At 38.1% G+C, this 27592-nt stretch overlaps 1 protein-coding gene across 11 annotated transcripts in view; it reads left to right on the top strand.

Annotated features, from left to right (window-relative positions):
* Nucleotides 1–27592, top strand: part of GAB1 (GRB2 associated binding protein 1) — a 98049-nt gene that overhangs the window by 42245 nt on the left and 28212 nt on the right. For 10 of the 11 annotated variants that reach the window (XM_061354135.1, XM_061354128.1, XM_061354133.1 and 7 more), the window contains exons 2-3: nt 14110–14404; nt 24292–24505. In XM_061354135.1, coding sequence (XP_061210119.1) covers nt 14110–14404; nt 24292–24505 — 509 coding nt within the window. Of the gene's footprint in view, nt 1–3733; nt 3983–14109; nt 14405–24291; nt 24506–27592 lie in introns of those variants that run through there. The other variant, XM_061354138.1, reaches the window with a different exon arrangement.

Consider the following 27592-nt stretch of genomic DNA (forward strand, 5'->3'; position numbering starts at 1 on the left):
TGTTATTATAGTGGCTTTTTTTTTTTTTTTTTATTTACATCTGTATTTAAAGTCAAGTAAGTTGTGTATCTTACTGGGTTCATGTAAATGGTGCTGTGAGATATATATGTGAAGAGCTGGAAAATTCTGTATGAGATACTAAATCTTGTTTCTGATTTCAGGGCTCTTGCAGTTGCCCCAAAGCTCTTTCCATTTTAAGGACTGAAAAATGGTAATCTTTAGAAATAGCATGCGCTTCTTCAGTGTTATTGTGATAGAGATACTGAACAATAATCAGCATTGAAGAAAATCTTGTGATCGCTATTACTTAAAAATAACTCCAGAATGAAAAGGGTGAAGTTATGAGTTCAGATGAAATACCTGCTGAGTAGGTTGTTTTGTCCATTTGAGGTTACCAGCTATTAAAAATGTTTTCAAACTGGTACATGTGTACCTTATAGTTCTGTTATATGACAAACAATGTAGAAAAACATGTTTTCCCTTTTCTGCAGTCATTGTTCCTGAAGTGCTGGCAGTAGTAAGAGCTCCTAGTCAGTAAACAAAGTAGATGCTGTTTAGATGTATACAGAGCCAATAAATAAAGTAACAAGGTGTACAGTTTCAGAGTTCCTTTGCTGCCTGTGAGTTAAAAATTAAACATTTTCGTAGTAAGTGAAACTAGTTATGAAGCTCTCACAAAAAGGTGTAAAAGCAGTTGGATAATGCAGTGCTTGCTTTTGATGTCAAAGAGCAAAGCTTAAAAATGTGAAGTACTTTTCAAGCCAGGTAAGGTAAATGTACTTGAATATGCTCAAAACTACAAAATGAATAATAAAAATCTGATTGGGTTTATGTTCTCATAGCTGTGTTGGTGGTTTAATAATATATTATTTTTTTATTTAATCTTTTTTCATGTTTTTCTCTATGCTGTGATCTGTACAAATGAAGACATGAACAGTCTCACTGTACAGAGCAAACAGCAGGCTGATTGTTCACTTTTTATCTAGCGCACAGAGGAGGAGGGAAATAGTTTGTGATGAGATCAGAAATTCTAGGCCATTTTTGTTTTCCATGATTCTGTTAGTTATTCATCAGAAGGATGCTGTTATTAAAAACAACAACAAAAAAATCCTCCAGAAGGATAAATGCTCATATGAAGAAATCCTTCTTAGCACTAAAGGGTGGAGATGAATGGTAATATTTAAAAGATCTTAAGTTTCTGAGCATTTCTTAGATTAAAAAGGTGATTTTTAAAAGGTATTTTGCCTCATATTGTTCTTTATCCAAAGAAATGCCTGGCATGAAATCTGCGTTTTCGGTGCATTTAATGTTGAAATGATGCCATTTAAATTATTTATCCATAGATGATAACAAAGATGTTTGTATTTATCATCTACCCAGAGGCACAATGTAGGACTTTGCTTACCATGCTTATATGAAGCCTTAGATGTGGGATGCTTTTAACTGAGCTAAATGTGAAACACTGGCCATTTGGTAAACTAAATGCTCTTTGTTAGGTGGTGAGATGTAGGGAGCCATTCAGCTGGGAGCTGCAGCACAGCTGTGATAGCCAGTCCTGGAAATTCAGTCTGAGAAACAAATTCTTTCTTTCATGATACATTTACATAAAGATATTATTCTTTTTATGTTTATTTACTTTTTGTCATATGATACAGCAGAAGTGTATTAGTCAAAATGACAAGAGCTGTAAAGTAGGTTTTAACCAGCAATGGTTGAAGGAAATGCTTCATTTTTAGTGAAAACAGCATACAGCTTTCTCTCTTCACTTACTTTTCTCTCTTTTCACTTACTTAAACTAAACATAAAAACTTAATTCAAGGTGAATCTGGGAAGAAGCATGATTGTATCTGCCACCTTCTAGTTCTTTTGTTCTCCCCCACGCCTTTTTTTTTTTCTTTCTCCCTCAAATTTGCTAACTCCTCAATTTTTATTTTTTTTTAATACTTTTTTTAAACGAAGGCTTCATGGACCCTAGGGGTTGGCCATTAATTTTAGGCCATTGTGTGAGTGCTGACTACTTAAAAATAGTTGTGGAGCCAACCTTGCTTCCTCTCAGGGTTTATCAGTTGGAAGCATCTTCTTTTTATCCTATGTGCAAGAAAAGACCTCTCTGGATTGATGATTTGATCTGTATAATGGAAAATCTAGGCAGGATATCCTTTCTCTGTTATTCCTTGGTGTGATGGCATGAGGTTGTATCTTAAAATGGGGAAGGGAAAAGGAGGATCCTATTAGCAGACAAAGTGGTTTCAAGGGACTCTTAAACTGCAGTCTTGCAGAGAACCTTGTACTTAGTCTCCTTGTTGAACCATTTGTACTTGAAGCTACTGTTACAGTGTGTCAGTGATGGCTTCTGCTGCTGTGCACAGAAGCTTGCTCATATGCAATATGGTGTCCATGTATTTGGAAGTTGTTGTGGATACCATGCTGATATATATTATGAGGGGCTTTTCTGTAGTTATTTTGAGCACTTGCAGATCTTGATGAAATACTTCATTGACAAGGTAGATCTGGTTTTATCCTGCAGAAATGAGCTGAGCTTCCCTTGCCAAGAAAATAATATTTCTGCTGTAATTCCATGATGGAAATGCCCCTAAAAAGAAACCCAAGCAGCACCTAATGTGCAGTGGATGGATAGTGAACGCTTAATAAATGTGTGCTTGGGCTAGCAAACATACTCAAAATTTTGCTTGGCATTTACAAGGCGAAGGACATTGCCAGCTTTTGTGATTGTGAAAGGACCTTTGATTTAGTCATCTTGTGTTAGGGATATTTAGTCTGTGTAAAAATGACACTGACTTGCATTCCCTTCTCCAGATGACACAGTATAGCTCTTAGACAAGAGGTGAGTCCCTCTGAGTTAGTTCATTCTTCTCTTATCGCCATGACCCGTATGTGTTGTGGTGTAACCGCAAAGGAGGAACCTGAGGGCTCTGAGGAGGGATGACAGAAGCAGGATGTGATTGTGGGTTTTCAAAATAATAACCAGCTGGTACTTGGGGTGCAAGACAAAAAAAAAACCAACAACCCACTTAATAGAAAGAAACACTCTTAATTGCCTGTCTGGACTTTGGAATCTGTAACTGTCACGTGTTCAGGCCAAAATGTTAGTATAATTTAAAGCACGTGAATTTTTAACTGGTATTGAAGCTATCTTTGAGTTCATTGCTTTGGGCTTTTATGTGAGGAGAAGATAAAAAGTCCTTCCTTCTACACCACGAAGTGTACCTCAGCTACTTAGAATCAGCAGATATTCTTTTGTATTAGCAAGTTGTTCTGTGGCTTTCCATCACCATGTTTTGTTTTTGTTGTTTTTTTATTAACAGCTTTAACTGCAGTGTTGAAAGGGATTGATGGTTGTATTTCTTACCGGAATGTCATATTATTCTATGGGGCATAGTTACCTGTTACTGATCTAAAAGCTCAGATAAATGAAAATACTTGAAAAGAAACCCAACCCCACCAAAAAAACCCCCAAACCACAGTGCTGCAAGAAACTTCTATTGCTGTTGTTTACACTGTCAGAAAACTTAGTTGTATATAATTACCTAGTAATAATATATCTGTATAAATATATATATAATAGCCTAATAAATGCAGAATCTGAACATATGCCAGAATTTGTATCTGTGTGCTCTTAATTGTAAGTTTCAGTTTTTAGCCTGCTTCTCAGGCTGGGATCTCTAACAAATGTAAGCCTGTGTAGATAACATGTGTTTCAAGCAACTGTTAAAAAACCAAAGCAGGGGAAGTTTTTCAAATCTTAAGCCCACCCCTCGTGTATTAAATCATTTGAAATCTTACAATTGCTGTTATTTTCAATCCATTGTGTCTGCTTCCTGTTGGTCAAAGGTTATGAGGATAGGGTGGTGTAGAGTGAGGTGGGAAGCCAGCAGGAAAAAGAAAGCTTTGCTTATTTTGGGGTAGACACAACTACAGAAATGGCCAGGACATTGCTTAAATTTTTTGAAGACGTAAAGAGGTAAACTAGAAAAAAAAACCCTGTTCTTGTTTACTTTTCTGCTTTGTAACTTATGCCTATGGAGAATGAATTGGAGTAAGTAAACAGGGGCTTCCTTAAAGAATGTTATCTTTTTGCTTGAAACTGTTTAGGTTTTGGGGTGGTGTTGCTTTTTTTTTTTCATTCAGAAAGAGGTGTAGCTTTTGTTTTGACAGGTTGACTGGGTAAATTGTGTTTCTGAAGCATGAGTGTAAACCTCTGTTTGTTATCTTGTGTCACTAACTCAAGAAAAAAAAAATACCGTGAAGTAGAAGCTCTGCAACATATTGCTTCAGTTTGTTACGGGCATACATGGGCGTGCATAGGTGTGTTTATGCAGCCTTCTAAAATGCTTAGTTTATCTTAACATTTGTATGGTTATTGAAGAACCACCTGTACTTTCTTGTCTGTTAAGACCTCACTGTGACTAAACTTTGTCACCAGGGAGGCTTGCAGGGAGTTGCTGTGAGCAGACCAGAGCTTGGTCCTGGCACTCAGGTTCCTGTGTGTTTGTGGTGAGCAATCGCGGCAATGCTGTGTGAAGGATTTGGTTTCAGAACAAATCCTGATTCAGAGATTGTGTTGGGGTGGGGAGGAAAAAAAAAGAAATTGTTGCGGTGGTTAAACTCTACAAAGCTGTTGACCCTAATAATATATGGCATGAAGGTACTGTTACAATCTAGGAAACAATAGAAAACTTTGTGAGTCCATGAGAGCAAGAGTAGTCTTTTGTAAGCTAATCCAAGTAATTTTACCAAAGCACCTTAATTTTCCAGTGTGCTGGTATGTAGGTAAATATGCTATTGGTATGTGATGTTGCAGGTTTTTTTGATTGCTTAACCATTTTGCTACTACTCAGTGAGTTACTTGAATCTGAAAGTATATTTGCACTGTTGGAAAAAACACTTTTGTTATAATGGAGTCAGTTTAATTAGTGTAATATAAGCAATTTATATATTGTAACGTCTTGCAAAGAAATCTGATTTTGTGCTTGTTTGGTTTGAAATCAATTTTTCGATGTAGTTCTTCAGGTCAGTTTTGTTCAGAAAAAACTGGTGAGCCTAGTTGGCAAATATTTTCAGTGATGTAAAGTGGGAATGTGTAAATTGGATACAGTGCTGACTTTTGCTTTACCTTAGCTTTTACTTTGTTTTTTTTTTTTTTTTAGCAGCTCTTCCAGCCATATCTAGTCACTTGGTTCATGCACATTGCTGATCTGTATATTTGTAATGGAAAAGCTATTAATTTTAGTCCTAAAATATAAACACTAAGCATGCCCTTCCTAATTCATCCCCTTTCTTACAATAAGGTATTCCTTGCAATGCTTTACAGTATTTTAAAAGTACTGTGTTGATTCTCCCTGTCATACCTTGTCAGAACAATAGACTTCCTTTAGCTTTACTGTGTCTGAGTAAAGAGGCTTGAATACCTGTCAGTCCTTTCATTGCTGTAACAGTGGCTGGCTCATTTACAAGAGAGGCTCCTGCTTTGGTCTGCAGGTCCTCAATTTGCAAATATGTCAGCTAGTGTACAGCCTTTCTCTCACAAGGAATGGATAACGATGGAGTGTCAATGCGTCCTAAATTTAATTTGTAGGGATTATTTAAAACATTGTCTGGAATTTCCTTTGGAGACTTTTCCCTGTGTATTTGATGGATGTGTAGGAGTTTCTTTCATTATGCATACAACTAGTAGGTTAAACGAGGCTGGTTAGTTGGGAGGCAGTTTGCAGAAATTAAGGGGTATCTTTGCGCTGTCCTCCTTAATTCACTACTAAATACCCCTTTATTCATCATTCCCTATTGAAGTTGGAGACACTACTGCTTCTGTAGCTCAAATTCCCTTTCTTTTATGGGGAGTACAAAACACAATATTTAAGCCTATGAGTATTTTGTTGAAGAGGTGACGTGCAGAATGCCTGGCCACTGTCATCCATAGGAGTCTCTATTTTGCATGCAGCATGAGCACGCTTGAGTAATCCAAACATGAAGCACTGAACTGTGTGTTGTATGTTTGTTGAAACTGCAGTGTCCTTTAAAAGATCCACAATAGTGTCAGGGTTACATGGTTTTGCTTTTTGTTGTTTATAAGCGTTTTGCAGGTGATAAAGATAGATAGCTACATGGGCAAGTAAGAAGGTGAGGGTAAGGAAAATTGCAAATCTGTACAAAATACTGTAAAAAGCACTGGGCTTGTTATTTGGAAGAATGGGGATTTTTTTTCACCCTGGTACAAGCACCACTTCAAAATGACTGTCCTCTTAGGAAATGAGAAATGAGTAGACAGAAATGTATGGTAGAATGTTTCATCCCTGACCATTAGTGGGAAAGTGTTGGTATCCATGGAGTGTAGGCTTGACCTCTCAGCTTTGGATTTATTGTGTCTTTTAAATCCTAAAGTTTTTATTTTTCTGTGCATTGCTCTAATGCAGCTTGTCAAATCGTACACCATGAGCTCGCAATAGTGGAACTTGACTCAAACAGCACAGCTGGTGTTTTCTCTGGTTGTCTTGTTAAGGGGTTTTGTCAGTGCTGTAGCAATCCTTGTGATAACTAATGTTAAAAAACACGTTTTAACACATTAAAATAAAAACAGCATAACCTACTGTGAATGTTTTGCTTTCTTAGACTAAAACTTGTGGGGGAGGAGTGACTTCTAATTAAGAGCCGATGAACAGACTGAAGCAACTTTAAAACAAAACAACAAACCTAACTTCATCTGATGAAGACACAAAAACATTACCTTTTAAATAAATCCATCTGATGCAAGGCCAAATTGCAATTTGGTTTGGGTGATTGTAAGTACTATCAGAGAGGTTGATCTTTAGGAGGAATCTGACAGAAGGAGGTGTCATGCCCTTGCTTATTGATTTGGGGAGCCTTCAGAAGTTGAAGAAAGATGAGAGGAGTGGGAGAGAAGTTAAAATAAATCAAATCTTGTATCGTTGGTAAAGCAAAGCAATAGGAGGTGACTTGCAAGAGGGAGGCAGTCAAGTAAGCACATTGACTTTGCTGACAAGAAAAAGCGTACGAGTAGGAAAAGAGGCTCAAAACTGCAGTAAAGTAAGTCAATAAATTGAGAACTTCAAAATGGACCGTAATGTGATCAGGATGAGAGAAGGGAAATTGTCCTGGCAGTATTATTTTAAATAGGATGCATGTGGGAGTGACTAGAGAGGGAGATGATCAGAACATATTTGTGATTGGGGAGGAAAAGACCAAATTCTGGAAATGAAACATGGCAGCAAACCAAAGACCATGTAGATGTGTGGGTAAGGCACATGCAACAGATACACTTCTTCTTACTCTGTGACCAAGCAGTGAGAGGGGATGGCAAAGCTAGTATATGGGAACATGTTGCTAGCAAAACCATTAGGGAGTTACGTTTTAGCCACATAGGGTGGGTGGTGTGAAACAGAGCAACTAGAAGTGTAAAGGTAAGTTTGCAAATGACCAGAAACGACATAATATTTATAGGCAGAAGTAGATGGGATAATAAAGGGATGATCTGGTATAGGATCCTTACTTGGAGACAGTAAAATGAAGGCTCAGGGTCCTGGCTGTCCTGCAGATCTGCTTTATTGCTCTGTGTAACTCTCTAAATTCTGGTTCTGTTTTGACAAAAAAAAAAAAAAAGATAATAATTCTCTGCTGTGTACAGTATGACAGAGAAAAAATTGTGTTTGCCATTAGAAAATCTCTAACATACTGCAGAAAAAGTAAGTATTAAAGTGACTGATGCTACCAGATGGAATGAGGATCAGTTCAATGTGAATTAGGTGATGCAGACCTGGCAGCACAATTACATTGAGTATAGGCATAAAGCTTTAAAAAAACCCCAAAGAAACAAACAAAAAAAAACAAGGCAGAAAATAAAGCCCCATGGAAAATGGAAAATAGTTAGTGTTAGATTCACAAAATAAAGCAGCAGTTAGTGCTACACTGTCTGAATTGTATTTTGCAACTTCTTTGACATTTTAATTGGTGGTGTAACACTGGGAGACTAATTCACATGCTGAAATATTGGTTATAAAACAGTGCTCACAATAAATCTGTGTGGAAGTATCATTCTGCTGTATTTTCAGTATTTTCTTTTGTTTATTTGGCAAGCTAAAGTTAGAATCAACAGCACAAGACTAGAAAATGGTGACAATAGTTTGAAAACAGGAAATTTTGGCCTTGTGTGTATTCGGAACAGATGATCAGGATGATGGCCAGGAGAGTGGAAACTTCCACTGAGACTGTTTTTTCCTTATTTTGCTCAGTGAGAAAAGATGGTGCTTCCTGGAAAACAAGTCTTAAGTATTTAAAGAAAGTCATAATGTATTCAGTGTTTTCCTCGTATCACATTTGTTTGTTTTGCAGTAATCTGTTTACTCTTCGTAGTATTTATGCTACTAAAAGTAGAATGTTTAGACTATTGTCAAATCTTGTAACAGCAAAAACTGCATTTCCAATTAAAACACTAAACATGCTTTTTTTGGTGCTCAATTTAGTTGTTCTGTCTTATGTTCAGAAAAGAAATAAAAGAAGGAAAAAAAGACATCATTTTTAGGGAAGAGGAGGATGGCAGATGTCAGTAAGTGCTATGACAATGGCTTTCAGAAGTAAGTAGTAATTATGCATTTTTCAGTTCAGGTGCTCATGATACGGCCGTTGGGGAAGTAGGGTGTGAGAGAGTTTTAAAAAGATTTCCAGGAAATGCTTTCTGAAAAACAACCCTTAATTTATTTCCATGTAGAAATACCGAAGTGTTAATTTCTCAGGGGAAACTTTGGAATCCCATAATGTTGGAGTTAGTTCTGCAAACCAGAAGAGTAGCAAGTGGGAAAAGTAAAGTTCTGTACTTGAAGCACTGTTACCTACTGTGACCTCTTTTGGCTTCTTCCTGGCAGTCCTCCCAAGTACGTGCCTTGTGGGATGAAGCTCACCAGTGACAGTTGTCACTGGTCTATGCCTACCACAAACAGGATTTAAAAAGAAGCATATTGTGAAGGAACACTTATTTTTATTTTGTTTGAGCTTCTAATGGGATGCTGAGCACAGGTCAAATGTATGAGTCAGTGAAGCTGTGCCAGAGCTGTGTTTGACTCCTGCAATGAACAAAACACCAGGACACTAGAGATCAGGAGGTAGAAAGAAATGCCTACCTTCTGGTTGTGATCCTTTCTCCTGTTTGTCGGAGACTTCTAGCAATTTCACTATTGTTTAACCTTTGCACTGGAAAGAAAGTGAAGGCAGAGGGATAGATGAAATAGATGGGAGTAAAAAGCATTAAGAAATCAAGTCTTGATCCCAGCAGACATGTGAAAAGACCTCAACAGTAGATTCAGGACTTAAATGTCCAGGAGAGCATCCTGAAGTGACCTTGAACTCCCTTGTTTATTTTCCCCTGCTTCTCTCTGGTTCATGTTGTGCATGTCTTCTACTTACTTTATGCATTCTTTTGGAGCAAGGAAATGTTTTGTTTTGTGTTTGTAAAACATCAGGTGTTCTTTTTGATCCTTCCCTGTGCCCCTTGGTAAGTCACTTTTTCCTTCCAAGTCTTATTTGACTTCTCTGGGGAAGGAGGATGCCAAATACTGTCCTTTCAAAGTAGTCTGTGGAGTACAGAGATGAAAACCTAAGCACAAATGTCTGCACACTTAAGAGAGCAGAAGGCCCGAGATACATAGTTTTCTTCCTGATCGTTCATTAGAGGTATTACCAGAGTGGGATGCAAATGATACCCCTTCCTCCTTCCTTTCTTTTGCCATTTACACATGCATCCCCTGTTTCCTACATCACTGAGCTACAGCCACCAGCTGAATGAGGTACATCTTGTATATATATATAAGGGAAAAAATTCATAAACGTAAAGATTAAGGGAGGTATAGCAACAACTTCAACCTCCTTGTAAGGAGGTTATGTTGTAAATCCTGTGTACTGCATACAGGTTTAGTGACAGTATGGGTTTTTTTGTTTGTTAATAAAAAAAGCCAAAAAAACCCAACAAACCCCTTCACTGCTAAATGATGCTTTCTGACAATTTCTTAGCTGATTCAATCACTTTTAAATCAGGAGATTGCATATATGTGAGTAGAAAAAAACTAATAACTCAAGTTTCTTGGGTTTACTTTGTTAGCTACTCAAAATTCTGTGTGCAAAAAAAGAAAATTCCACTATTCCTTTGATCATTTGATGCTCTGTGGGTGAGCAGCTTGTCACATTTTAGCCTACCTCAAAAACAAGCAAACAAGCTTGTTTCTGTAGTTATGAAGGTCTCATGATACAATGGTCTCATGATACAAACGGGACAATGTTTGGCAAGAATGGTGATGTCCTATGTTAGGCCAGCTGATATGCTTTGTAGCTCAAAGCAGAAAACAAGCTTAGAGGCACACAAGGCCTTTATAGTCTGAAACAAAAGCAGCAAACCTCTTTAAACCTTGTTTTGTAAGAGTTCACAAGGCCTGCACAGGCATTTGTTGTACTTGATTCCCATGACATTTGCTATACTACAGTACTACAGTTTTACAAGGAAAAATTTTACTTGTGAGTTAGGTATTTGATCTACATGCAGTGTTTTCTAACTAGGTGTTAGTGTATTTATAAAACATGTTTTTAAAACTCTATTTATATTGGTAACACATTTTATATATATTTCAAAATCTTTCATTAAACCTACCCTTTCTCTATTTGCTCAAATATCTTTCCATAATTAAATTATAATGGTGTTGGAACAAAATGTTTAAATCACATACTGGCTATTCTTTTACTTCTCAAATTTAATGCAGTTGACCTTTTAGCACAGAAAACCAGTATTTGATAATGTATGGCTGATAACATCAGTAATGTGACAGGTAGTGCCTGTAATTTTCCTGTGACTTAAACCAGTCACAACATTTTAGTAATCATGAGGAATAGTCTGTAACAGGGTCCCTCGAAGAAAAAGCAGAATTTTCAAACAAAAATGGCTAAGGGTGGTGTGGATATTAAATTTATGGCAGTACATATTTGCACATATGCATGCTTTCTGTTAGAGATTTGGTTTTTGGAAAGCCATTATTGAAGAAGCTGTCTTGCTTACACATATAGCACAGTATTGTGTGCTTCAGTGAGGCAGTATACAGCTTTCGTTACAATGACAAATACTGAAATGTTAAAAATAGATCAAGCTTTAAGAATCCCAGATATTTTCAAATAACAAAGAGTGATTTATGTGGGCTCATTTTGCACTTTGAGAAAATATAGAGGCGCTTTTGTACTATGATTAGCAAGGGTGCTGATGTCAGTTCGCTTGTCTAGCTTTAAGCTTTATTCTGCTGCTAAATTGTGCTTTGTACTGTAATCCAGAGAACCTTTGTATCTGCCTTATTAGTGTGTAGTTTATGGAATTGCTTTTGTTTTTGAATATAATCTGTGCCAGTTTCAGTGAGTGTGACTCATTATATGACTGAAATAAATGTTCACATACGCACTATGTGAAAACTCTTCAAAAATAGTAGCAGGTGCTGGTAGGCTAAATGCAGTGTTTTAAGTACTTTGTAGTTCCTATTTTGTAGCCCGAAGGGCTGAAAACAAATTCTGTTTAACTGGTTGATTTTTCTGATTTTCTTTGAAAGAGACTTATTTACTCATTAATGCTCCATAGAGATTGTCAGGAATGCTAAGAATCTTTCATTCCTTAGTACAGTACTAGAAATAAACTTGTAGAAGAGGGATGCTTGGTCGATACAGAGTTTATTATTTTTTTGTTATACGAATTGTGAGACAAAGTGCATTGTGCTTCTCAATTCCTCTTGTTCCTCTCATCTCTCTAATCAATTTCCTCCTGACTTAAGCTTTGAAAATTTTATCTGAATGACTGAAGGCTAGCTTCAGAAACCTGCTTTATCTTTAACCTCACAGAGTTTTGTGTGGTTTGGTTCGTAACAGTCATCTGTGATCGACCTTGTGTGGAGAGAGAGCCTCCGATACCGAAATTTCCTGTTATCCTAGCATCTAAGTTGTCACTTGATTTGGAAACAGGAAACAAAACAAACTTTGCTAGTGTTTTTTGGGTTGCTGTTGAAGAGTGCTTATCAGCTGTGCTACTAGAAGGTATTCACGTTTGAAATGTAAATTAAAGGGGGTTCCTACTGTGTTTTATTGTTCACCCACTTAAGCTTACTGCTACGTGGAAATAGTTACTTGAGACCTTGACTTGGTTCATGGAATTCAGTATTTAAAAGCAGATACTGTACTCACAACTGCAATAAATATACTTGGTTTATAAAGTATAGAAGTTACCTTAAAATCACGTAACTTTTAGAGGTGTGGTAGTTGGAGAATGGATCACAAATGTTAATGGAGTTGTCTGGCATTTTTCCCTTTCTCCTCTTTTCTGTATTATCTTTCCATAACAGCTTCCTAAGCTTGGTACCCAAAAAAGGCATGCCCGCTTGACAATGAGGGGTTTGTGAGTCTCTAGCACAAAGCTGATGGTGCTGATTTAGAGCTGGAAGATGGTGGTGTAGTTCTCACTCTTTGTCCTTTATGTCCTTTTTCCCGTAGCTTGTTTGAAGGGCTGCATAAAAATGAAATCAAAATGCTCTCGTGCCTCAAGAAAATGTGATGTCCTTTACGCACTGGGATGTAGCTTTGAAAACAAGAGTTTCTCACTACGTATTAGGAAAAGATTCAGACACATGTCCTAACGTTTTGTAGAACCAACCTTGCTGATTGCATTCCTTCCCTTGGTTGCATGTAGCCAGGACTGGCCAAAAGCAGAACTCACTCACCTGTGTTATTTTTTTATTATTTTTTTTTTATTATTCTGTTGGGGCTTTTTGTCCTTTCAAAGGACTTGCTGTCAACTATGTTTGAGTATCCTAAAGAAGCCTTAAACAGGGTGCTTTGGGGCACGGTATGAGTCTGCATTGTAACGCACAGTGGCTTGGCTACCGCGTTGATTTGCCTCGGTCTCCAACTCTGCTGTAAAGCATAAAAACAAATGGATAAAACAGTGGTGTCTTCCCACTGTATCCAGGCTCTAATTTCATATTTCTGACTTTGTAGTACGGTTCTTCTAGGAGGCAATGGCAGTACATCTGGTTTCTTCTGCTGTGCTTGTTATCTGGACTTTTGGTGTATATGGAAGCTTATAGCATAGAATTCTGTATTGCTGGTAGAGATGAGGAACCAAAATGCAGTTAAGTTGGGCAACTAAGATGCTGTCGGTAATGCCAGGGCAGTTGTATGCAAATCTTGGTTTTTTGTTTGAGTTACCATTGGCAAGAATTATGCCAGGGGACAGAGAATGAAATGGAAAATGAGGCATTTTAGTTGTGCTTTTCTCTTGGACCAGTTTCTTTCTCTCTGCAGCAGCAGGAAGGCTGGTAAAATAAGATCATGCCCCATTGTAAAATACATTTCTTCTGTGGACATACCTTCCACAGAAACTGTGTTTATGTGGTAGAACTATAATGTTTGGTCATTCTTTCTATTCCCTTCAATACTTTCCAAAATAATAATGTAGCTTTTTCTGTAAGAAGTACTATTGTAGAAATACAAGTGCAGAGGTCCCCTAAGAGAGGGAAGCATACGATATGCGCATTGTCTGTTCTGTAAATACAGACTACTATCACTGAGTATCAGTGAAAATTTCAGAGTTAAAATCAACCCAAAGCAGCAGATACCAGAAACAACATGCTGTGGAGCACTTAAAGATATGTTTCAATTTTTTTTTTCCCATGCCTACATTGGCTTCTTTCAGAAGCTTTTTGTGTGTATGTTTTGGATTTTTTTTCCCTTTCCTGGTCCCTTCCCCCCTTTTTACTTTACTGGATTCATCCTTTCTCATTTTGTAAACAGTGATTTAAGTCTGTGTGTTCTCTTTTTAAAAAGACAGCTGAAATACAGAAGAAATAAACTTTAAAGTACAAAATCACTAATCCTCTAGTCCACTGCTCTAACAAGATGTAAATACATTGTGTTAAATGCAGGTAACTGATTTGTAATTTCTTAGGAATCTGATTGGTCTTTTACTCAGTTTGCCGCAGGTTGAAACAGTACAGAAAAGTTAACAGTCTTTAAAGTATAATTTCTTCTTAGTAATTTTTCTCCCCTTTTTTTCTCTCCAATTTTCAGGCATGGAAGAGGAGATGGTTTGTACTTCGCAGTGGCCGTTTAACAGGCGATCCAGATGTATTGGAATACTACAAAAATGACCATGCCAAGAAGCCTATCCGTATTATTGACTTAAACCTGTGTCAACAAGTGGATGCTGGATTAACGTTCAACAAAAAAGAATTTGAAAACAGTTATATTTTTGATATCAACACCATAGACAGAGTTTTCTATTTGGTAGCAGACAGCGAGGAGGAGATGAATAAGTGGGTTCGATGTATCTGTGATATCTGTGGGTTCAACCCTACAGATGAGGGTAAGTTTTATTGTTGGAGTTTGGTTTATTTTTCTGACAAAGTGTGAAGCGTGTATGGGAAGAATGCTTAAAAGATCAGATGATTACCTTTAGCAGGTATGTGTTTTAAAACTTTTTATGCATTGGCTATGAAGCCTCATTGTTACTCTGAAAAAAATAGGCATAACAAAGGGAGGTACTAAAAATTTGTTATAGATTAAGTGCCTTGAGAGTTTCCTCAGTATAGGGAAAATCTTTAAGTAAAATCATGCAAAACAGAAGATCATCATAATCATCAAAGGAATTCCATTTGGCATAAAAAGTATGGTTATGCAAGCAGGAATGAGTGCAAAATGTCAGGTTTCTAATATTACCACTTCTCTGTCTGCTTTGCAACTGAGAGAAAAAAAAAAAAATCCGCCTCCCACCATCTGAAACAAACAAAAAAACCCCAAAAACTTTTAGTTCTGCACTACCCAGCTCTAATCCTACCAAAATAGACATTGTGTGAAAGCAGCTTGTATAGAACAGGATGTGTCTTTAATTCCTACAAATACCTTGTGGCCATTACTTGTCCTGAATACATCTTTATTTATTTACTTATTCCTGCATTCCTTGTGAAGATTAGTGGGTTGCATGACTTGCTGTAGCTCTGTGCACAGTCCCAAGAAAAGATTAAATAGGGAGTGGTAAGAGGGTTATAAATGAAGCATGCCTGAGTGAAGGGGCTAAAATTAAATATCTGGTTTTCATAGGTTTGTGGGCTGAGGGAGGTAGGGAATTAAAAAAGGGCTTGTTTCTCTTCTACTCCAGCCAGATCTTCAAAAGTATCTGGAAAATACTGTTGCGTTCTGAAGAGGGTCAGTTTTCTTTCTCTTTATTGCAGTTTTGAGCTAAAATATTGTCATAAAACTCTGTCTATTAATTATGACTCTGATAGTAAATTCAGTGAAGGGTACTTGTTTTGACAGTTCCAGTGTGTTCTCATGGCATCCTGAACATAACCGGCACAGCCCACAGCACGTTTCTGTGAGCAGTTGCCGTGTGATTAGTATTAAATCTGCTAAGCATCTGTTTAGGTACGGGAAAGTGGTAGGCAGGTGCTTGCTCTTCTGTGGGTAAAGTGCATCACTAGTGCAGCCATGGGCAGGAGGCACTCAGAAATCATTGGTTCTGGGGACAGGCTAGGAACCTGGCAAATAAGGAGGAAATGTGCTCATCTCATAGCTCTTGTGTGTATGTGGGAGTATAAAGGAGCATGTGTCCATTGCATGTAATGGAGAGGTAGGGTCCCCTCAAGGCTTATGAGGCCTTCCCTTGCTGAGGGTACTACTAAACCTTAATTTTCTATTAGTGTTTTATCTGTTGAACTGAAGGTGAAACATACGGATATCAAGAGAACTAACTATGCGCACACTGGCTGTTTGGACCAAAACTGTTTTTTTGCTTCTGTCAATTTTATCAGTAACTTATCCCCATTATACTCTGATTGCATGTTTCACTGTTGGCGTTTTAGCTTTGTCTGAATTATCCCAGTGCCGTTACTTAACTGGGAGCTGACTGTATTGTCTGTTTTATGGGTTTAGTAATGTTATGCAATGTGCTGAGGAGGAATTTAAAAAGGAAAATGGGAAAATCAGTTGCTGGTTGTCTGCTTATTGCCAAGTTCTTATTTTTACAAGATAGTGGAAGAGCAAGTCATAAACATACTTTATAAAAATCTGTGTTAATCTACAGTTTATTTTGAGAAGTTAAAGAGTAGGTGAAGCTCGCTGCAGAACTTCCCAATGGAAGCTGTAAAATGCTTATTTCTGTAGCACCTTTCTTTTTAAAATGCATGTGCAGAAGTGGGGGGAGCTAAACATGAGCATGGGTTTTAGGTCTGCCACCAAGTTTCATACTTCACTTTTAGTAGTCGTATTTTCCCTCTAAAGTCATAATAGGTCATTTAGAAGTTAAAACGTTCAGTGTTCGGTTTTGTGCCTTTTGAACTCAAGTGGGAGACATTCTGGGATGCAGAGACTAAACAGACATGGGAAGTGACTCTTCTACTCTGCCTGGTGCTGTGGAGACTTCAGCTGAAATACTGTGTCCTGAGCTTTCATAAAGATGAGGATAAATGTTCAAAGAATGGTAGGAAATAGAGAAAATGTATTTTTAAGTGATCAATGAAAAGTTGAAGGAGGTTGTGTTTTTTTCTCCCAGGAAGAAAATACTGAGGGAAGAGCTGACCTTTAACGTATGAAAAGCTGTGATACGCAGGGCACAGATCAGTTATCTGAAGAGAGAAGTAACTTGTTTCTCTTTCAGTGAGTGATGTAATAAAAACCTTCTAAGGATAGTTAAGCACAGGCTGTGAAAGCCACTGCTTAGAACTCTGTAGACATCTGTGCTGAATGTTTTGTACGTGATCCAGCTGCATGCTTCTGTAATTTAGTGAATTGCGTTCTTGGCAAAGCAAGGGAAAAAGGAAATAATCTTACTATATGCAAACATGTTACTTGCATGTATTCATTTGAATAAAGATAGCAATAACAAAGTAAACCAGAAGAAGTAACAAAGTAAAGCAAAAGAAAAGAAAAAAAGGGAAGAACAAGACGTTGAAATCTACAATTACATTTACACGAATAATTGCATGTTTTAAAGAAAGATTTTCTCTTCTTAAGGGCCATACTTTGAAAGAGCTACAGCTTGCTTCACATGCAAAGCTTTCAAAACTAGCAGTATTTCTATTCAAGCAGCTGCTATCTGATATGTGCCTCTCATGCCTTCTGCATTTTGAAAGGAAAATTATTTTCAGATAACCTTTTTTTAAAAATTGTGTTCTGATAATACATGCACAGCAGGTTTATTATAGTTTGGGTGCAATATTACTGACTAGCAGGATGAACATAAGTCTGACTCCTTGTGTTCTCTCTAATGGTGCTATGCTGTGTTGGAGATCCTGTATCAGATCAGGATACCCCTCACTGCCTGTAACACAAGCATGTAACAGAAAACAGGCTTTGCCACTGAGAACTTAGTATCTGCAATGAAAGGCATCAATATAGGAGCAGAGGCATGAGAAGTGAAAGCAAGTAAGGTGGTTTGACCATGGTGTCAGATAAGTGGTCCTAGTGCTTCAGCTGTTGGATTGTTGCTGAACTCTGGGATGTTTTGAGAAGAGATTTTCAGGGGGGCTTTGATAAATAGTGGACATTAGAGGTGCTTAGGATGCCTTTCCTGCATGAAGAGTCTGCCTGTAAGACATAAATAATGTTCTCCTTTGACAGCTTTAAAAAGTAGATGACAGAGGCTGGCACACTTAGCAGATCAAAATCACCCTCTTAATAACATATGATAAATATTAGAGACCTTGGTCATGAAAGGGCTCAAAAGTGAGGAGAAATAGTATGAGCTTTTAGATAAAGGAAGGGAGGCTCTGGAGGGGTGCGAAGTGCAGTTTACAGGGTAAGTAAGCTTAGAAAAAGTCTCTGCAATGAAGTTGTGCCATAGAGATCATGTACTTAAATAAAAAAGATCTCAACTTGTCATTGTCTCTTGAATATAATTAACTAGAAGGTAAGTCAGCTCAAAGTTGACGTGCCAGGAGGATGTGTGACTGTGACCTGGAATGCATAAGACTAACATGACAGGACCAAGTTAAGCATTAGGAGAGGGACTCTGTGGATAAGGACTGTTATCTTAGAAGTGAGGCAGTAGGTTCAGAGGGAATAGTGTCAGAAAGGCATCTCTTATTGTGGAGGATTTTTTGGTTAGTTGCTGTGAGGAAATAAAGGTGGGAGATGATAGCTAATGAGCTGTATAGACAAGATTTTTTTTTGAGGGTGGAATTGCTCAGAGGAAGGTGAGGATAGGCTGTGAAAGGATGCTGTCAAGAGTTGCAAGGTTTCATCTGGCAAAACTGAAGAGGAATAAGAAAATTAGAAGAAAAGGGACCAGAGAAAAACCTGAGGTTTGGCATAGCAGGTTTGGTAGAGGTGATAGCTGGTGGTTAAAGAGCTGAGTCAAGGGAGGGAAAGCTGAGATAATTGTTGCCTATTATCCAGAGAAGACAGCAGAGAAGATTAAGATGTCTTTGACTTCAGATGATGTGGTTAAAGGATGGATGGGTGAGGTAGTGATGAATAGAGCACAAAATCTGGAGCAGCAGTCTTCCCTTACAAGTATGTGAGGAAAAAATACATATATTAAAAAGATATAACTTACTCTCAGGAGTGTTTGGGGTTATTATCTTAAGCTGCCAGCTGCAAGTGACAAGGACTCATAGAGGAGGTGATTCTACTCTTCCCTGAGGAAAAACTGAACTAATATACCTAGGCAATTAACTTGATTTTCCCTGGTTCCTGCTGGACACCTTTTGTGGCGTTAACATCACCTGATAAGTTGCTAGGAGAAATGGTTTGCAAGAGGGTGGGTTGGAAAGCAGTTCTGCAGATTGCTGGCTCTCAAGTCATGAGGTGCTGTGAAGCAGTTCGTGCAGCACTGAAAACTTCTCTGAAGTGCAGCCTATGGTTCCAGACGGTGTGTTGCAGCCCCAGCTGGGTAAGATCATCGTATGGCTAGAGCAGCCTGTTCAGTGAGGAGAGCTCTGGGCCTTTTTAAAGAAGGAGCCCCCCACCCCCCCCCCCCGAATATTTTAATGTGGTGTGCTGCACTGTTGTTCTTCATAAGCACCTACAGAAGTTTGTCTATAACAGGACTCCTTGATTATTTTTTCCTGCATTACCCAGCCTGTGTACCATCTGAAGATAGAGAGAACAGGCTACAGATGTTTCCTTTTTTCCCCATGTTTGAATGAACTGTCTTCAAAAGAAACTTGCAGGTGGAGAAGGGGACGAAATTCTGAGTGGAAATGCTTTTGGTAATTTCAAATTTTAAATGGGTAACAAAAAGTGTAACTTAAAATTACATATGAACTGCAGATAGTAAGCATTAAGTTTTAGATGAGAGCTCTGGAAGCCAGCAACTTCAGCATGTGATGGGAACTTGAAATAGTCAGCCACATTTCTGGTTTGGATGTGGGAGGGAGGCTTGTCCTGAGCATAACATACAAAAAGCAACTGCTGAATTCTTTTTAGTGTTCTTTAAATAGGCTATCTTGTGTATCTTCAAAAAAAAAAAAAGATACTTTTGAGAATATATTGAACTAAGAAACAAACTTGAGAAATGCGCAGATGTTTATTAAAGTAATTAAAAGGTTTTTCTCTGGGTATAGCAGAAAGGTTCAGAATTGAGGTTACTGCATGAATTTCAGATTGATTGTAAGCTTATCACTGGTGCTGAAAACCAAACCCAGACTAATGTGTCCGTGCACCTTCTTGGCTAGATCTGGCTCACATCTATTGAGTCAAGTGTGTGAACGAAGCAAGTGCCTGTTTGTCTTTGCCCGTCAGTGTACATGTCGTGCTCTGTGTGGGCACATGCAGACATGTGGCCCTTTGATTCCACTATCTTTTACTTGAGATCATGTAGAAGCTGACACTAGAGAAAACTCCAGCAGTTATTTCAGGGTGTATCTTGTTATATGAAGCAGCACAGATAATGACTTAAAAGGTTTACATCTTTATAGAAAAAGTCCTTTTAAGGATTAAAGTGAAGAAGTGGGGGGGCTTTATGGCTTCCACTGTTGTAACTGTAAATTTTTGTTCTGATACTTTGTTGGCCTTTGGTTGTTTTAATGAATAGTAAGAGCATGCGATTGCATGTCAGTTGCCAATTCACAGTTAGAATGGGAAAATCGTGTGTGTTCTTTTTGGGGGGTTGGGTTTTTTTTTTTGTTTATTTGGTTGGCTGGGTTTTTTTTTTTTTTTTTTTTTTTTTACTTGGATTCCCATTTTGACACTTAAAGAAATGCTTGCTGTAATGAGGCTTCTGTGTTTTGGTCACTGTGAGAATATTTTGAGTATTAAAATAATTAGAATATTAAGGAACTTTTTATCATTATGCAGAAAGCAATTAAATTTTGCTCTCATAAAAAACACAAAACCAACCCTTAATGTAAACTCCCACACTTAAATCTTCTGGATTCTTCATAGGAACATGTGGAATAAAGAAGCTTTTTGTAGTTAAGGAGGAAGAGAGGGGAACCTTTTATTATTCTTGTTCAGAAAATACTCTTTTTGCCTCATTAATCCTATAATCGTTTTATTAGTGAGGCAAACACCAAAATAGCTATGAGGAAAAAGCAAAGGATGATGCCTGTATCTGCTGTTAACAAACAACTGAGAAAAGATAAAACTCTTGACCTGTTTTGAGAAAGCTGTTTGTTCTAGCTGCACTGAATGCGGGAATTATAAAAACAAAATAGGATTCTTGTTGCGCTCGTTTGCATGGTAAATATTCTGAATGTTTTTCCAGCTCCCAGTTATTTCAAAGCAGTCTGAATGTCTGAGCTCTGGGAACAAACCAAATGACTTGTAACACTCTTTGGTGTGCAGATGACCCCTTCCCTAAAAATCTGCTAGTCCAAAGTGGAGCAAGTTGATGATTATGCTCTTTGAAATCATAATAGGCTGCTGGTAGAAACATTCCTTCATATCAGCGTCTGAAGTACGTGGCTCAAGAGAATATTTGAGAGCGTACAGATAAGCAAACAACATTCATTTGCTCAGTGATGAAAGTCTTTAACAGTGCTGTTTTCTTCGTAGTTGAATTTGAAATAGCTGGAATGTGTAAAGCAAGTAAGAAGTAGCCAAGCAGTGAAATGCCTTGCTCTTTAAATTGGGCATTAGCCTACGTTATTTAACATGTATAAAATGCCTGTTTGAAGATGAATTTCAGATCAGAACTTTGGTATTTTAATAGTTTAGTGCTCTGTCCACTGCAAAAAAAAAAATAGTCTACATACAAAAATACCCCACAGCAGATATGTAGGAGGACTTGGGGATTTTGTCAAGTGGTATCTGTGTCAAAATAAATGAGGCTGCTCATCACAAGAGAAGTATCCCTAATGATCTATTAGCATTAATGGGCTCTGAAACCTTGTTAGGAGAACAGATAGTGAACTTTCTGGAGGCTGGGGCAGTGTCACCTTCAATACTCAGTAACAATCAAGGGCAAATGGTTAGGATAGGAACAGAATGAGTTGGTTTTGTGTCTTTGTAAATCAGTAAGCGTCCCATTCTTGCTTTTTCTTTTTTGCACATTTTATGCAATAGTTTAGTTTCCCTTCTCAGAAAGAATTGGTAGAGCTAGGAAAGGTGAAGGGAAACCAGATCTGCAATGAAATGGCTCTGTACCAAGAAAAATTGAGCAGCACCAACTCAGTAAAGCAGTGACAAAGTTATGTAAAGTTTGGAATGGTGATTATGCATAGGAGGCAGATGTTGTCTGTTCCTCTAAAGATCGGAGCTGAAGGATATCAAGTGAAACTCTCAGGCACCAGGTTTACAATAAAAGGAAGGGTTTTTTTTCATGCCACGTATAATAAGGTGTGGAATTCACTGCTACAGGATGGTAGAGGTCAAAAATATAAATGTTCTCAAAAGAAGCAGGATGAATTTAGAGAGGTTTGTTAGTGGCTGGACAGTGTAGACTGTGAATGCAGCCTCTGCCCTGGGGTGCCCAAAGCTGGGGAGTCCCAGAAGCGGAAGGCAGTGTGGCACACTTGCCTTGCTGTTTCTGCTCAGCCTGTCTGCAACAGGCCATAGTCAGAGATGGCACTGTGGGCTTCAGAGGCTACAGATCTGAGCCAGTGTAATTAGCCTAATGGTCTTCACCACCTTGCCTCCTTTCAGCAATTACAGGTTATATGCAGCATTTAATGTCTTTCACACATTCACAGGCTTTTTTCTTACTCCCCAAGAAAGTAACTCTTTCTCCAAACATAGTGGATACATCAGTTCTTTTTCAAGCATCTTGATTTTATTTTTCCCTGGAAAGTTACCGTTGGGTCTTCTTACTCTTCCTGGGAATGCTAGTGCATGGTCTGTTTAAATGCATCAGCCTCATGTAGGCATGCATCTTACTATATACCTGTCGAAATCTCCTACTACGTGTGGTCTAATTGACACACCTGTCTTCCCTGGAAGCTGCAGGGACATCCTGTTTGATTTCTTTTTTTCCCCTTGTGCAGACTTGGCACCAAGCAAATCTAGTGACGTGAAGGTCATGCATAGCCAGGGACAAAGAACAGGTGTGGGGACTGTGGTACACCAGAGCTCTTGGAGATCTTTTAAGTGTGGCCAAAGAATGATAGTGTATTCAGTAGGAAACCTATCTGCTCCACTTTTGCTCATGAATAACTTTACTTGCTTTTCTCAGTTCTGGAGGGGACAAGAGGGGCCCTTTCTTCTACTACCTCTTTTCCAGGAGCAAGAAACCCATACCTAGTAGTTCCATTCAGCCACCTCTCTGTTCCTACTTTTGAGCCCCATTGTTAGGTGAATGAAGGAATACCTGTACGTGCCTCAAATAGTCTCCTCCAAGCCCTTGAAATTCCTAAATGATAGAAAAATTTCCATATTCTAGTATTTTTAGCATGTAATAAAGAAACCATTTTATTTTTGTATATGGGTGCAGTCTGGTTTTGCCTTTGTTCTTTTAACTAGCTTGATGGATAGGTCAGGCACAAGCTTTTAAAAACTTTTTTAGGTTATCCTACCTTTTCAGGTAGGTTGAATTGAGGAATTTTCATACACCTAGACTTCTTCCACCCACATGGGTGTGGTGGGATTTAATTTCTGAGCCTGTGTAATGCTATGGGAGTTCAAAGCAAGTACTGCTGTTCCTATTTCCATGTTTAAATCACTTGTACCTAGTGCATACAGAACTGGAAGCAGGAGGGCTGTGTTCTGGTCTGCTCATCTGGTTCTTCCCAGGATAGTCCTGGGAAGCAGATGAAGCTGGATGAAGTTAATTGGTTAGGGCATAGCTAGCCTGTATGTCTAACAGGAGCAGCTTCCATTGGATATGTTCATTTAAGCAGTGGTAATAAGAAGTGTCCATTCTTGGGATGTGCAAATTGGAATGTACAGTGAGTTGCAAGTACAAGGGAGCCTTGATAATTGAGGAACAGTTTGCTTAATGATGTTGGTCTTAGTCAGTATATCATTACAAGGAAAAAGTTAAATGATCATTTCGTGTTTGTCAGTCAATATTTTCCAGTCTCCCAGGTAATTTAATAGTCAGGATACATGTATTTGGAAGGAAAAAATGAAGTACTCTAGAATACAGATAAGTAGGAATTGGGTAAGAATTGTAAAGACTATTTAAAAACCAGAACACCTTCTCCCTCCTTCTCTCTCCCCTCTATCCCACAAACCAAATCAAACAACCGCAACTACTTCTTTTGTTGCACTAAAATAAAAATCTGGGGTATGTAATGAGGGGCCTTAGTGGAACATGGTACCTCTGTTGTATCTCTGCATTATTTTTATAGTTGTGAGGGCTCGTCCATTACAAAAGCAGCGTTTTTCCTGTTGCCTTTTAGATCTTGAGAGAGGCCAGTTCTTAACTGGTGACTAATCTCAAATGCTGAAGTGACCTTGGTCAAAAAGGGATGACTATGTGCAAGTGCTGACTCAGGTTACCATATTCAATTAATAACCTATGGGCCTTTGTCTGCCCTTGATTAAAACAGATTTGTGTTCTTAGCTGTCTAACTGCAGCTGTCAGCATCTTTCTTCTTTCTGTGTCTGGAAAACAGTCATTAAATAAGGCATAACCTTTAGTTCCAAGGTATACCTAAGAAATTGATTACAGTTTGAAAAAATATAAAGATATTATAATATATATCATATATATGTATAAATACTCTGAAAAATATTAATGTTCTTACAGCCACTGATTTTACAGTTTTGAATTAAACCCCTGACTTTTCTTATCCTCTGTCAGTAACTTTTTATGTATCAATGTAAGACTCTATTCTTCACTCTAAAAAGAATGCTTTGCTTGTATGATTGCAGATGCTGTGAAGCCACCGGTCAGTTCTTTACAGCCATCTGCTGAGTTACCGTTGCCCATCAACACTTCACCACCTTCCATGCAAGCAGAATCTTCCCTACCTCCTCCCTATCAGCTTATTAACATCCCCCCATTGGAGTCTTCCTCTGGTCAAGAAGATCCTCAAGACTACCTACTGCTAATAAACTGTCAAAGTAAAAAACCTGAGCCTATGAGGTAAGTGACTTTTTTTTTTTTTTTAATCTAAAAGCACTCATTTGTATTACAGGCCAAGAATATTTGGTTCAAAGCACTTTTTTATTGCTGAGTCATTGAACATTTGGGTGCACATATCTGGGTGGGGGAAGATGCCTATAGCTCCTTGCTTCTTTTCTTTCTATGCTTGAACTTTTTGCAGCAATAGTAAGTTGTTTGATCAGTGCTAGACCCATGCTGCGTTATTGAAAAGTGCAGACAGAAGTCAGATAAATGCAGTGATTCCAAGAATTTCATTGTAGTGATACGTGGCACAGAGCAGATAAGTATCCTTTCTTTAACACAATCTGTGTCTTTAGTCCAGCCAAGAACTAGGAGAAGCTGTAGAAATTTAGCCTTTCTCCCTTCTGTGATATAGTGCTCCAGTTTTCCTAGTTAAAGCTTTCATGGAAGGGATTTAGTTAAAACATGCTGATATTTATCATCACCTGCCAGATTACCACATCTGAAAATAAATCCTCAAATGGTATCTGTTGACTATTACTAACATGGTTCAGACACTCAAGCACAAGTTAAAAGACAATTATTTTATGACATTTTAGAATGTATGAGACTTAAACCACTCAGTTTCTGTTTCCTAAATTTTAACTTCTTCCAAACAACAGAGATTTAGAAACAAGCTTCAATAAACCTTATTTCTTACTAAATGAAGAGTAACCATACGGTTAGTTCTCCAGAGAAGTGTGCAATAGGAAATTTTAAGGAAAGCATTGAGAACTTCTACTGAATTAAAAGTATATTTATTCCTCCAGCTGATGCTTCTAAACTAAACAGACGTACAGCATCTCCTGCATCAGAGGGTATTCCTTTTATGGTAGCTGCCTGGGAAATACCGCTGTGGTTTTTCAGAATAGAACATGGTGTCTATCCCTGAAGCAGACTGTCCAGGGACTTGGTGGAATCTCCATCCTCTGGGATTATAAAAAAAAAAACCCAGCATACAAAACAACCACAAATGAACTGGGCTGGACAAGCTCCTGAGGAGCCTCACCTTACTCTGAAGTTGGCTTTGCTTAGAAGTATTGGAAGAGCTGGACCAGATAATCTCCAGAGTTTTCCCTTCCAACCTTAAATTTTCTGTGGGAGAACCTTACACATCTGTCTGGCAAGCTTCTTCCGTGCAGTAATTTAAAATAAAGTCTGCTGGGATATTTCCAGGAAATTAAACACAAAATGTCATATTCTTTTTGCAACTGCAGACAAGTACATGGGAGGCTGAGGAAAGCTTCCTTTGAAAATGTTTGCGTGAGTACTTCACGTACTCCCTCAGGGCCATACCTTTTAGTTGTGGTGCCTTCATCATCAACACCTTGATGCTTTTCCGGTTTTACCTGTGCCATGTGCTCTTCTCTTGGCATTTTTATCTTGCTTTGTTGTGCCTGAGGAGTTCCCTGCTCTGTTTACTGATGATTGCATGGTAGAAAAGTATCCACCCTTTAAAATCATTCTTATAAAATGGATAAATGAGCCTCCAGTTTCCCCAGAGTATGGAATGTGCAGGTTATAGGCAGAACAGCATGCCCCAAAGTGTCCTGCAAGAGAAGGAGAAACCCAGTAGTTGCTTTTTCAGTGTTAAAAATTTCAGTGATTAGTGATGTTTAGAAGCTGATGGTGCCTGAAAGGTATGTTCACCGTTCCTGCCAGTAGTATTGTTTCCTGAACGGCTTGGCAGAGAAATCTTTACTTTCCATTTTGGCACCCTGATTAATGAGAAATGTGTCTGCCTGTTTTCTTCTGCAAGGGATGGGCATAGAATGGATTTGTAACACCAGCACATGAAGCATGTTTTTTGCAATGATTAAGGCTGGGATGTGTAACTGACTTTCTCACATGAGTTTGACAGTTGTGTGGCATATGGGTTAAGTAGGAGGAGTAAATAAGGGGTAAGTAGAAGGGGTCCCCTTTCCTGGTCTCCTTACACAAAACATGGTGAAGTATAGCATCCAGGTCGCCTTCAAGATTTCTTGAGGAAGACACTGGTGACACAGGAGAGAAGGTATTTGGATGTTGGGAAAGGCATATGGTCCAGGAGGCATAAAATTCCAAGGAAACTGAGAAAAAAATGAAAGAAGTCTTCGGGAGTGTAGAGGTTGTTTAAAGAAATAATGTTTTTTTTTAATAGGAATATTTGAAAACAGTGCAACATTGGCATTGTGGTTACTGGGAAATTGTGTGGGCTTAGTGTATTATATTTAACTAAATTCACTAAATAGCTATGTCCCTTTACTAAGAAGGCTGTAATAATGAACATTCAGAATAATAGTTATGCTGGAGTTTCAGTTCCACCTAAAAGGACTGCTTATGTTTCATGGTAGAGTAGGTGTTCTACTGGATCTGGGACAGAGTATAGGGGATATAGACCTTTTCCTAAGGAATTAGAGCTTTGTGTATCTGTGTAGCAATGTTACTAAGATGATCAGTTAGAGGGACACTGTGTAATACCCCAGTCCACATCTTTACAGGTGAATTAAAAATTACATGGTTGCATCACTTTCCTGTTAATTTTCAGACTTGGTACAATTTATCTGTATTTCTTACAACCTCTTTTCCTTAGTGTAAAGTGCAAAGCTTAACAGATGTAATGAAATAGGCAGGTATTGTTACTCAAGTAGTAACAATACCTGAAATAAACAATAGTTTATTTCTCAGTTTTTTCCCTTTAGACTTCGAAGTTGCCAAGAGCAAACTCTTCTGTTCTAATTTTCCATGTTGCTTCGTAGGTAATCTGAGATTTTTATTTCAAGGCTTTGTGGTTCTTTGCCGGGTGAGGCAGGTAACTGTGGAACATAAGGGAAGTATCCAAACTGCCTCTCTGGAAATCTTTAAGAATTGTGGTGTTTCAGAACTAAGACATAATTTTGAAATGCTTCATTAATGGTGTCATGGAACACAGCATGTGCTGTTGTGAGAGTATCTTGAACGCAGCAATTTACAGCTGTAATAATCATGCTGTATTTTGTCTAAAATAGTTTTATGCTCTGGTCACTGTTAACTTGAGAAAAAGTATTGTTGGACTGCAGCATTTAGTGGGATTTGAAGGTTTGTATT

The sequence above is a fragment of the Neopsephotus bourkii genome, unplaced genomic scaffold (genome assembly GCF_033783945.1).
Source record: "Neopsephotus bourkii isolate Nb327-2 ecotype Australia unplaced genomic scaffold, CSIRO-AGI_Nbou_v1 NB_718, whole genome shotgun sequence".
NCBI classification, from domain to species: Eukaryota; Metazoa; Chordata; class Aves; order Psittaciformes; family Psittacidae; genus Neopsephotus; species Neopsephotus bourkii.